The 12,423-nt window shown below is 38.2% G+C and overlaps 1 protein-coding gene across 1 annotated transcript in view; it reads right to left on the reverse strand.

The window, feature by feature from the left end:
- grm6b (glutamate receptor, metabotropic 6b) overlaps nucleotides 1–12,423 on the reverse strand; it is a 58,654-nt gene that overhangs the window by 11,831 nt on the left and 34,400 nt on the right. Inside the window, exon 10 of the mRNA XM_017725160.2 lies at nucleotides 5,004–5,315. Coding sequence (XP_017580649.2) covers nucleotides 5,004–5,315 — 312 coding nt within the window. The remainder of the gene's footprint in view (nucleotides 1–5,003; nucleotides 5,316–12,423) is intronic.

Raw genomic sequence — 12,423 nt, forward strand, 5'->3', positions numbered from 1 at the left:
ATCTCCACTATGAATGGACGATTGGTCAGCAGAGGTTTAGCAGAGGCTGAGAGGCAGCAAGATGTTTTAAGTCAATAAAATTTAGGCAGCATCCAGTTGAGTGAGGCACAACCCATAACATTTTTTTTGCTGAATGTAAAAAATATTTAAGCAAGATTTAAAAAAAAAAAAAATCTTTTTATGAACAACCCACATATATCTGCTAGAAATTAAAATGGAAACTTTTTTGAGTACCTACATTTTGTGGACAGTTCATCTGAAAATGGCATGAATGTAAATGTTACAACACTGTGAAAAGTCAGGACGACCAAACAATTATGAGGCAACTATAGAGCTTTTTTGAGTTCTCAACTTGAAGGTATTGAGGAATTCAATTCAAACTTAGTTTAATCAAAAGTTCTCATAACTCCTAATACTTTCCCCTGCAACAAACCCATGTACATCCCCATTTCCTGCACAGGCAAATCATGCAACAATTCAAGAGTACCATCTCAAGGTAAATCTACTGTACATAATTTCTCAACATCATCTATTGTAAATTATGTCACTAAAAAAGAATTCAGAGAATCTGGCAAAATGTCTTTATGTAAGGAACAAGGTCAAAAACCAATATTGGATGACCATGATCTTTGGACCCTCAGATGGCACTGTATTAAAAACAGACAGGATTCTGTAGTGTAAATCACTGCATGGGCTCAGGAAAAACATTCTGAACACTTCTTCTTCTTTCGGATGCTCCCTTTAGGGGTCGCCACAGCGGATCATCTGCCTCCATCTTGCCCTATCCATTGCCTCCTCTCCTTTCACACCAACCATCTTCATGTCCACCTTCACTACATCCATAAATCTTCTCTGAGGTCTACCTCTTCTCCTTCTACCCGGCAGCTCCATCTCCAACATTCTTTGCCCAATATATCCACTATTCCTCCTCAACACATGTCCAAACCATCTCAACCTGGTCTCTCTGGCTTTATCTCCAAACTGCTCCACCTTCACTGTCCCTCTGAGCTGCTCATTTCTAATCTTGTCCGTCCTTGTCACTCCCAAGGAAAATCTCAGCATCTTCATCTCCGCCACCTCCAGCTCAGCCTCCTGTCTTTTAAACAGAGCCACAGTCTCCAAACCATACATCATAGCAGGATTCACTACTCTCTTGTAAACCTTCCCTTTCACACTCTGAACACTGAACATTGAACATTCTGAACACTTCTGAAAACTATTATTGTCTGTGAACAGTTTGTTGCTGCATTCACAAATGCAAGTTAAAACTTTACCAAGCAAGGAAGAAACTATATATAAACAGGATCCAGAAACACTGCCACCTTCTCTGGGCTTGAGCTCATTTAAGATAGAGGCGAAGTGAGAATCACAGACGTCACATCCCTCAGGCTAAAGAGTACAGGGACCATCTGGCTTGTTATCAGGGCAGAGTTCAAAAGCCAGCATATGTGATGGTATGGGGCTGCATTAGTGCACTTGGCGTGGGTCACTTGCACATCTGCTAAGGCACCATTATTGCTGAATAATATATACAGGTTTTGAAGCAAAATATGCTGTCATCCAGACAATGTCTTTTTGAGGGAAGACCTTCAGTAAAACAGTATTAAACCTCATTCTACATGTATTACAACAGCATGGCTCTGTAGTAAAAGAGTCCAGATGCTAAACCTGCCTGTAGTCCAGACCTGCCACCACTGAAAACATCTGGCACACTATGAATCAAAAAATACAACAAAGGAGACCCCAAACTGTTGTGCAGCTGAAATCCTATATTAAGCAAGAAAAGGAAAGCATTTTACTGTCAAAACTACAGCAATTGGTCTCTTTGGTTCTCAGATGTTTACAGAGTGTTGTGAAAAGAAGTAATGAAGAGGTGATGCAACACAATAATAAAAACATATCCTTGTCCCAATTTTTTGAAACATGTTGCTGGCATCATATAAAAATGGGCATATAATTTTCAAAAAACAACTAAATTGATCAGTTTCAATGTTTCCTATGATGTTTGTATGCTATTTTCAATTACATATATTCTGTTTTTTTTTATACTGTATAGTGTCTCTACTTTTTTGGAAAAAGTGTTGTAACTATTATATTGCAGTCAAAATACTACAATACTAATACTACAAGTTTTTTATTAGTAGTTGCAGTTGTAGTTAAATGGAAGCCTGAAAAAGGCCATGGAATCACATATGCACATTTTTTTCCTCACAATCACATTTTTCTTCACGTAATAATGAGTTGATCGTTATTTGTCTTGGGATCTTGAGTTATTTGTCATTATCATGTGATAGCAATGTTCTTTTCCTGAAATAACAGGAAAATAAATAACATTTATTCAAGATTTTGAGAAAAAGAATTGCCATTTGTTGAGGCAATAACAGATTTTGAAATCTTAAACATATTGACCTGATCAGCATGAGACTTTTCACCTGCATAAGACTGTTGTCCCTTTTTGCTGGGGTCTACATCTGTGAATGTAAATCTTATAGCTTTCTCTAAACAAGTACTCTCTGAATGAGTCACTTAATTTTACTACCAACATTAAAAGAGCTGAACACTGTGAACTTTCTGCATAGCCTGTTAACCCCTTAAAATCCCAGGCTTATTGCAGGTATTTTATTCTAACTACAGGGACTTCAATGCAAACGACTGACTTCCATGAGCTATTCTTAGGATATACAAGTGTGTAATAAAACTCCTTGACCATTTTTAAGGGGTTAAACAGATGCATATCTCGAAATCCTCCAAAACAGCACAGCAATAAACTACACATCTGGTGTAACAGTGTGTGACCTTTCACCAGAATACAAAGTAAATATAATTTAAAATTATATTTATATTATATTAAATTATATTAATATTACATTAACATATTCTAAATGTAGATATTTCTACAAAAATTGAGTATGCTATAGTTTCTCATAAAGCTGAATGGAATTTTTGTCAATGTTCTGAAAATCTTGTCTGATTTAGCAACAGTAGCTAAGAAAGAATGAATTTGGGCAGAGCATGGTAAATGCAATTGTGTATTCTGTATAATTTCGTCAGTATGGACTATATTGCAAGTCAGATTTTTATTACTAAATCCAACTCAACTCAAACTCAATTTATATCCAAAACAGTGTAAGAACACTATGAAACTGCTGTCACAAGGTAAAAGCCAGCTGAACCACACTGAACTGGCTCTTTGGTACTGAAACCCATCTGACCTTTTTCTCTCTTTCTTTCACTCCACTCCTTTGATTTCTGACTTAAAGGCAGAGGCACCTCAGGCACAGCCGCTTTGTGACCGACCGCCTCCGAATACACACACTCTCTCTTACTCACAATACACTGTCCTTTTTAAAGTCTTTAGTGGCCCAAATGTCTCCCACTAGGTGAAAAGAAAGGAGGAGTGTAAGTGAACATTGTGTAGATGCACTGAGATTCCTACCACTGCATCCATAAGATGGAGCACATCACTGAGTCTGCAGCATAAAACCGCTTAGGATGGAAATTCCTTTGACATTAGACCACTAATAGAAGTCTCTTAATTTCAATGCAGATAGACTGTTGTTTAATCAATAACAATCTCCAAAAGCATTATGATTTAAAAAAAATGGTCAGCAGAAGGCAGCCTCAATTTTTATAAGCGTAATATTTTTCAGATTTTTTCTATTAGTTAAATTTCAAATTTTTCCCTAATACTAAACAAATTCTCAAATCATCCCTTACACTAATAGACTGAAATAAAGGTACACCATCACTAAATCACATAAGTAACAATATGCAATTCAATGCAAAACTTAATCTTTATCTGTGGCATCTACCACAGAATAATTTCAACATTTCCCTATACACAAAACCTGTTGATACAAAACACGCTTACATCAGGAGCCAACAAGCAGCTGCTGAATTCTGTGAATAGTAATACATATGTAATGCAAATTTGAAACTGCAAGCACTCTAGCAATACTGGTGTTTGGAGGAGAGACAGACATGAGAAAAGCAAAGCTATCAAGTTTTATCCAAACAACATCTGTTTCCCTGCTGTCCCAACTTTTTTGGAATTGGGTTTGTATTAACCCAAACCTGCCCAGGGACTGCAAATGAAAATTAGTCATTTGGCACATTTATATTACATATATAAAATATGTATTAATGTGTATTGTCCCTGTAAAATAAACAATAATTACATAATAAAGTTATTTTTTCTTACTGCTTTCCAAAAGGCTTTCTGGTACCTGTGGCTATCCTATGGAGGCTGTGAAAAGTTGCCTACACTGTTATGTTGGTAACAAGTAATCACAATTTTTTTCCCTCATGGAAACTAGAGAAATCTGAAATAATAATTTCCAGATTTACAGCTAATTTACAAATACCATTGACTGACGAATTTAGCAATATTTTCCAGAATTCTGCAACTGCCCAAAGGCTTCTATTGTAAGTAAACTGGTCAACTTGAAATTTTGAGTCAGCCTTCTGCAAAGCTTTTTATTGATTTTTCCAACTTAGTTTGGTCTAACATTTTCCTTTATAAAAACTTTTTTAGTACTGTATCTTTGGTGAGGCCAGCAAAACAGCTTACTCCAAAAAACAGTAAACATAGCTGCCTCCTTAGAAGCTACATTTTCTCAGTTTCTCCTCCAATTTAGTAGTTACAAATTCCAGCCTGAGATGGTTAGGGTTCTCTCTTCTTATATTACTGACCAGGGAAGGCTGAGACATTACTGGGATTTAACTCACATTCAGTGTTGTGCCACTTAGCAGTTACAACGTCGTCAAAGAACAAACTGAAAAAGTGCTGCAAAAAAGTAACTCTGAGCAGTGCGACCTATGCTTAAATAGCTCCTCATTCTCAGATGGTGGTGGTGATTTGTTTTCTAAGTACAGGGAAGCGTTTTGAAGTAATTGTCTGTGGTAATCAAAAATACAGTATAGAGGCTGCAGACAGAACTTGTTAGGAAAATGCTTGAGTATTCCTTTAAACTCTTCATTTCTTTAAGCACAATCCTTTGTACCTTCTCTGTGGACTGTGCTGTTCCAAAGAAGATGGGCACGAATGCCAGCCAGATGATGCAGGTGGTGTACATGGTAAAGCCGATGGGTTTGGCCTCGTTGAAGGTTTCAGGAACGCCACGACTCTTTATGGCGTAAATGGTGCATGTGACCATTAGCACCATGCTGTAACTAAGACAGCCAATCAGAGACAGGTCAGACATGTCACACTTCAGGATCCCTCGTGCCAACTCGGGGTTTGGGGGCCGCAGCTCCTCAAAGTCGATTATAGTGTGAGGGGGAACCACACCGAACCAGATAAAAATACCTAACAGCTGAGAGAAAAAAAAAATCAATTTTAGGTTATATACTTACTGTCCATTTTCTTAGATCTACAAGGCTGTCAAGTGTATGAATAATTGAGTAATTCACAAATTATTTTGATAATTAACTGAGTAATCAGAGTTTTTAAAAAGGATCAAATAATAACAATGGACTCTCCAATAACAAACTATGAGCCTTTTAAGAATTCGAAAATTTTTAAAAGTCTTTGTTAATAACACTTTTGCAACTTTTACAACTTTTGGCATTTTTAACAATATAAGCAAGATAATAATCAAAAATAATAAACATCAGAATATTGGAGTTAGGTGGTTGGTGCAAGTGTGTGTGTGTGTGTGCGCGCATGTTAACCAGCGTGACAAAGATGAAAGAGTAGACAGAGAGACCAACAAACACACAAACATATGTATGTTATCCTTTTCCCCCTTTTTTCTTTTCTTTCTTTTTAAATCTAACTGTATAATAAAAATAAAGTATAAATTCATCCTCCAAAGAGGGAGGGTGGTGGCGGGCCAAAAAATAAAAATACATATAAACACTAAGTGTCAAAAAGTATATAAATAGATTTGTCCAGTAGGCTTTGTTGCTTACTGTAAGACAGCTGAAGTATTGAGGAAAATTTAAAATATGCATCAACATCATGATGCATATTTTTCATTAGTAGTCAATTTTAGTCAAGCTATTGTGACTAAATTCTGCATAAATCCCTGGTTTACTTTGAGCTACCCCTACCAGATCACTGCAAGGCTACCCACTCTTGTAACAAGCTCAGCACAAATGATGACATTGAGGCCAACTTCTTCACCTTTTAGATCATCTGTGAATAAATGGGCATCTTGGCACAGATTCAGAGAAGGAAGCAGAGAAGGGCTGATACTTTCATGCCCTCCTCAGGAAAAGTTTAGGAAAGTGGTCAGACTCAAGAACCCTGAGGAACCATGTACAGTGGTAGAGCAGAGAGCACACTGTCCCTGGCATGGCTTGATAACAGGGAGAGTACTGCTCCCCAGACAACAGCCCCAGCCCAACCCCATGGAGAGCTTGAGTCAACTGCAAAAGGTGGACCCACACTCACAAGTACATGGTGGATTTGGAAGCTCTTGAGATGAGTCCATATCCCCAAGCCTGAGGTCCTTCCTCCAAGAGCACCAGCCAAGACTGGGCTTGTTGCTACTGTGCCTCCCAAGATGCTGAAAGTGGATAGGAAAACATTACAGACTCCAGAAACATGGCTACATTGGCCTGGAATTCTGCCTTACCATGACTTCAAGTTTCTGGTCCCCGGAATCCATGGGGATGCCCACAAGGTCCCTGCAGCTTGTGTGAGAGTGGCCAATTACACTGGCAAGTGTACACTCTCCACTAGCTTGGTCCAGGACCTGCCTTTCTCATGGCTGATGAGAGCCCACCATGAAGACCCCTACACAACAGAGCCATCCAGTCAGGGCCACCCCTTTGCACATGTAGCCTGGACAGCATGCTTCATTCACCAGTGAGGTGACGTGAGTGGTGATGCTTAGCCTGAAGGTGAGACCCTCACATCTGCTAACTCTTTGTCTCTGTTTCAACAGGCATTTTGAGAGAACAAAGGAATGATGGATTTCAGTTGAATATTTCACAGGGCATGTGTGTCTCTAAGGCTAAGCTTAACAGATTTCTAAAATAGAGAGCATTACATCAGTTTGTCACAGAATTTCTTGTCTTTTTGTCATATGGGCACACACAGAAGACAACAAGCAAAAGAGAGTACAACACACATAACAAGTTTTGGCTATAAATAAGAATGGCTACAAATTCCCAGATATCCTCAGAATCCTCAGAAAGGTGAACGTAGTGGACTAGACCTGTTTGGCATTGATATGGGGTGTAGGAACTCTGATATTACAGTGAGAGCTGGACAAATATTTATTTACAGAGTGGTAGCTAACTTGAAATTGTAAAAAGAGTGCCTTGATGTCTGGATCCATACAGTATAAACTTGATAACGAGTCTTATTTGACTGTGTTTTACATGCAGCTTCTCTGTCTCTGTTCTCCGCTATTCAGGTGGTGTGCATGCACGTTTCTTTGCCTTTTTCTCCACTCTTCTGAGTGCATCTTTGACCTCACATTACAGGACTCGTAACCATTTTGAGTCATGAATAGCTAATATGTTTTATAATATCTCAGGGCCTCCGATCACTTTAGAGTTCAGTTGAAGGGCCTTTCACCAGATCATCCACACCATCAGTCACTTCTGATAGAGCTGCCCACCTGGAAAATCACTTCAGATTTTAAAAATTTGTCCCAAGAGGCAAATTGGGGTTAAAATTGGACAAAAAAGTTTGTAGTGTAGACCTAGCTTAACTCAGAGTCAGGAGCTGGAAAGATGCTTTCATGCATCTAGCCCACTTACCCATCCCCTTAGTAGAACATGTATATCAGAAACTGACAGGACCTGTCTGCTCACTTTGAGTTTAGTTGGGATCGGATGTCATTTTCCAAATGTATGTCAAGCTTGGGTCGGATTCTCACAGCACACCACTAAGTTTTACCCTGCATTTCCCCTGCTTTATATTTATCCCTTTGTCTGTACTTCCTCTCTACTTTTACTACCTTAAAACAGCTGCCATGTTGGAGTCACACACTCATGTTGTTGACAGTATTTAGCACTGAGGTCCACGAGACTCATTCTTGTAAGAAAATGGATACATGTGAAAAAAACTGTTAAAAACTTGAAGTAGTTCGGGCTGTGTTCACACTGAATTTTGTCTGGTTTGGGTCAGGTTCAGACTTAAAGCACAATGGTGTGTGAAGGGATGGATCAGGCTCAGAGAAAAAAAAACACTCTAGCTATATTTGGGTTTGGACCAAAATTTCCCACCTGATTAAAGCTCTATCATTAGATGGCCATCTTGAGTACAAAAACACTGAAAAAAATACTGAAAAGATTCCACTTCAGGCTTTGAGTCATTCACACATGGAGCACTTGAACGGCATTTTCGGGATATTCTTATGAACTTCTTCATTTCTTCATCATTTGCCAGAATACACTCTCATAACTTTTTTCTCTCATTAATACTCAAAAAATTGACACTAAAAACGTAAACATTCTGCTTTGCTGGCCATGCTGAATCACATTTACATAGAAGCAGCCATGGACGCATGCAGGGTAGATTTTTGACGCCCTCTAGAATCACTCCTGAAATGTTTTCACTTTTAAAACTTGCAAAAAAAGTCACAGAAAAGTATAATATTGCTGGCTATAATCTACATATCTTTGTATTTCTTAGTAATGTCAGCTATCATCAGTCCTCATGGTAAATTGTGCAGGTAAATTGCCATCTCAACTTCAACAGGATTTTTAAACCGCTTATTTTCACACTAAACCCTTTACTATTAAATTCTCAGGTAAAAGTACATGTGTGAAAGGGTCTGTGGTGTATGCCACACATGAACTTGGCCACTTGTCACAAAGGAAGACCCATTTGACATTCATATTACTTTTTTCCACTTCTCTGCACACCAGCACATTTGTAACAATGAACTCCCCAATGTATATTTGCCTTTGTAAAAAGGGGTTTATGCACTGCCACCCTAATATATCACTCTTAATGTTGTTGTCAATGAACTGTTCTTGCTGTCACAGTTTGATCTGGTCCTGGACTTTCTTAGTGACCTGATGAACATTCTCAGAACTTATTTAACACATAGGGCTTAACTGGCTCATTATGACTGGATAGATTATGCGAATCACAGCTGATGGTCAAAACTTGTGCTAACACTCAACAACCAATGTGAGGTGCTCGGATCGCTAAAAAGCCAGGGAAGGCTATAAAAAGATATCAAAGCACTTCCAGCTCACAATTTTCACAGTCAGTTAAGGGGAACTGTGGAGTCAAGGCACGATCTGGAAGACCAAAAAATAATCTCACAACTGCTTGAATGTTGGCCAGACAGACAAAGCTAAATTCCCAAGATGGCTACACCAAAGACCCTGCAGGAAGGTTTAGCTGACACCATTCTTCTGTGCAGTATTGTTTGCACAAATATGAGCTTCATGGAAGACTCATCATAAAGTTTACCTGTGACCTCAACACAAAGGTCAACATCTGAGGCATGCAAAATAGCATCTAGATAAGCTGTTGTGGAAACTAATGCTATAAAGACTGATAAAGTTGAATTCTTTGGCCATGTTCACAAAATGTTTACTTGGAGAAAGTAGGAATAGCACTTGATGAAAAGAACATCTTGCCAACAGTAAAGAATGGGGCAGATATATTATCTTTTGTGATTGTGTGGCAGCCTGTGGCACAGGAAACACTGCATGGTTAGATGGAAGAATAGATTGAACTAAACATCAACAAATTCCAAAACAAATGTGAACCAGTCAATCAAGAAACTGAAGCTGAAAAAATGATGGCTTCTACATTAAAACCATATGTTAAAAGCATACTTTATAATCGACCACAAACTACTAATTTTGTAATGGTCCTTGTAATCTCCTGAGTTAAACATCATTGAAAATCAGTGGGTAAGTCTTAAACATGCTGTGCAATTCAAGAATATAGTTCTGCAATAAACAGTGGGTGACAATTTCTAAAACAAGAAAGGGCTAAATGCTAAAGGGCTTCATGGCTAAAGGGTTTATAAGCTGTGATATCTCCAAAAGGGGGTGTTGCTAAATACCAATTTAGTAGGGTATCTAACCTTTGCACATACCTCAATTACTGTTTTCTTTGCCTATTTTTACATTCAAATATAAAGTAAATGTGCACTAACATTAGCAGAAAATGTAATCAAAATATTGTTTTACACACAACTGTACATATTGAAGAGTTGCTGGACTGGATGCTTTAAAGGTAAACAGAATGGCTAGCATGAAAAGGGCAGTGTTAAATGCAATAGCAGTGGTGCTTTCAACACAACTGCACTCAGTATTTCACAGTTAACAGCTCCTTAATAAATTATTCAGGAAGGAAAAAGTCAATGGCCAAAAAATCTCCTCTGGGAGGACTAAAGTACACCACCCATATACTCAGCATTAAAGTTCTATCAGTCCTACTGAACCTATGAAAATGTTTCATGCTGTATCATGATTTGAATAGCTATTACAGAATCATACTACAATGTTACACCTATACATGTCAGGAAATGCCTTTTAACAATTCATCAATGCAATATTAGTGCTGGTTTTAACCCTCAGAAGTCTATAATTATTATTGTCATTTTACGATACTATTTAAATGTTATTATTCATTTGTAATTTATAATGCAAATGCAATGTTTGAATCTATTTGTTTCATTATTAGAACTCAACAAAATGTGACCATTGGTGGCCCAAAGTTTTATTACATCTGTAACCTAAGACACGCTCAGCCAGTTTGCATCGCAGGCCTTGTAGTCAGTGAATAATACCCCTTAGTATGTAATAAAATTGGGCTTGAAGGGGTTAATTAGCTGGACCCTGTGTGGCAGACTGTGGTAGAGGCAGAACTCCAGTACAAAGGTTGGTGACCACTACTCTACACATTATTTCAAGACCAAACTCAAGGTCATTAGATGTGAAACTATTTCAAGGCAATTGACAAATGCAGAAATACAATACAGTAACGTCACATGTGCATGTAATGTAATGAGTGAATGTAATGTGAACTCACTATTTTGTCCACTAGTACAATGTAAAAAGAAATATATTTGATAGTACAGCTGGAAACATGAGTGTCCCAATGGCCAGTTCTTAAGAGTCACAGATTGTCCCTGTGTAGACATACAATTCAAGTTTAATGATGTTAATCAATATTTAATCAATGTTAAACCTTTCCAATGCCTGCTGAAAGCTAACTGACCAATGGCAGGCACAATTTTCCAATTATAAGGTAATTTGTTTATTCCATCCTACAAACTAGCTCAAACTATTGTTGCTGTGGACCAACAGCTGGTCAGTCTTCTATACTGTCGTGTACTCAACAGTTGTAGTCATTCTGTATTTACAGAGTGGCATATAAGTTTTTAAAGAGTTTGTCAGAATTTATTGCATTTATTGTCTGTTTGCACTGTTGTCTGTTTTTGTGTTCTATGTTAAAATTAGCACTGTGTCCAGGAGAGACAACACATTTGTGATGAGCAGAAATGACTATAAAACTGCCTTTAACTTCAAACGTTGTTGCAACATTCATATTGTCAGCTTGATCATGCTGAGAAACAGTTACCTAGCTGTTACCCCTTTTGTGCGAACTGATGTCTTTCCCCAAAATCTCCTACATAACCATGTCACGTTTTAACTTTTTCTGACAGTATTTATACAGCCCCAATTCCATTGAAGTTGGGACATTGTGTAAAACATAAATAAAAACAGAATACGATGATTTGCAAATCCTTTTCAACCTATATTCAATTTAATACACTACAAAGACAAGATATTTAATGTTCAAACGGATAAACTTTATTGTTTTTTTCAAATATTCACTCATTTTGAATTTGATGCCTGCAACACATTCCAAAGAAGTTGGGACAGGGGCAACAAAAGACTGGGAAAGTTGAGGAATGCTTTCCACAGGTCAACAGGTTCATTGGAAACAAGTGAGTGTCATGATTGGGTATAAAGTGAGCATCCCTGAAAGGCTCAGTCGTTCACAAGCAAGGATGGGGCGAGGTTCACCACTTTGTGAACAACTGCGTGAGCAAATAGTCCAACAGTTTAAGAACAACGTTTCTCAACGTGCAATTGCAAGGGATTTAGGGATTTCATCATCTACAGTCCATACTATCATCAAAAGTTTCAGAGAATCTGGAGAAATCTCTGCAAGTAAGCGGCAAGGCAGAAAACCAACATTGAATGCCAGTGACCTTCGATCCCTCAGACGGCACTGCTTTAAAAACCGACATTCTGTAACGGATATTACCACATGGGCTCAGAAAACCACTGTCAGTGAACACAGTTCGTCGCTCCATCTACAAGTGCAAGTTAATACTCTGCCATGCAAAGCGAAAGCCATATATCAACAACACCCAGAAACGCTGCCGGCTTCTCTGGGCCCGAGCTCATCTGAGATGGACTGACGCAAAGTGGAAAAGTGTCATGTGGTCTGAAATCATGGACGTCGTGTTCTCTGGGCCAAAG

Source organism: Pygocentrus nattereri, chromosome 21 (assembly GCF_015220715.1).
Source record: "Pygocentrus nattereri isolate fPygNat1 chromosome 21, fPygNat1.pri, whole genome shotgun sequence".
Classification (NCBI taxonomy): domain Eukaryota; kingdom Metazoa; phylum Chordata; class Actinopteri; order Characiformes; family Serrasalmidae; genus Pygocentrus; species Pygocentrus nattereri.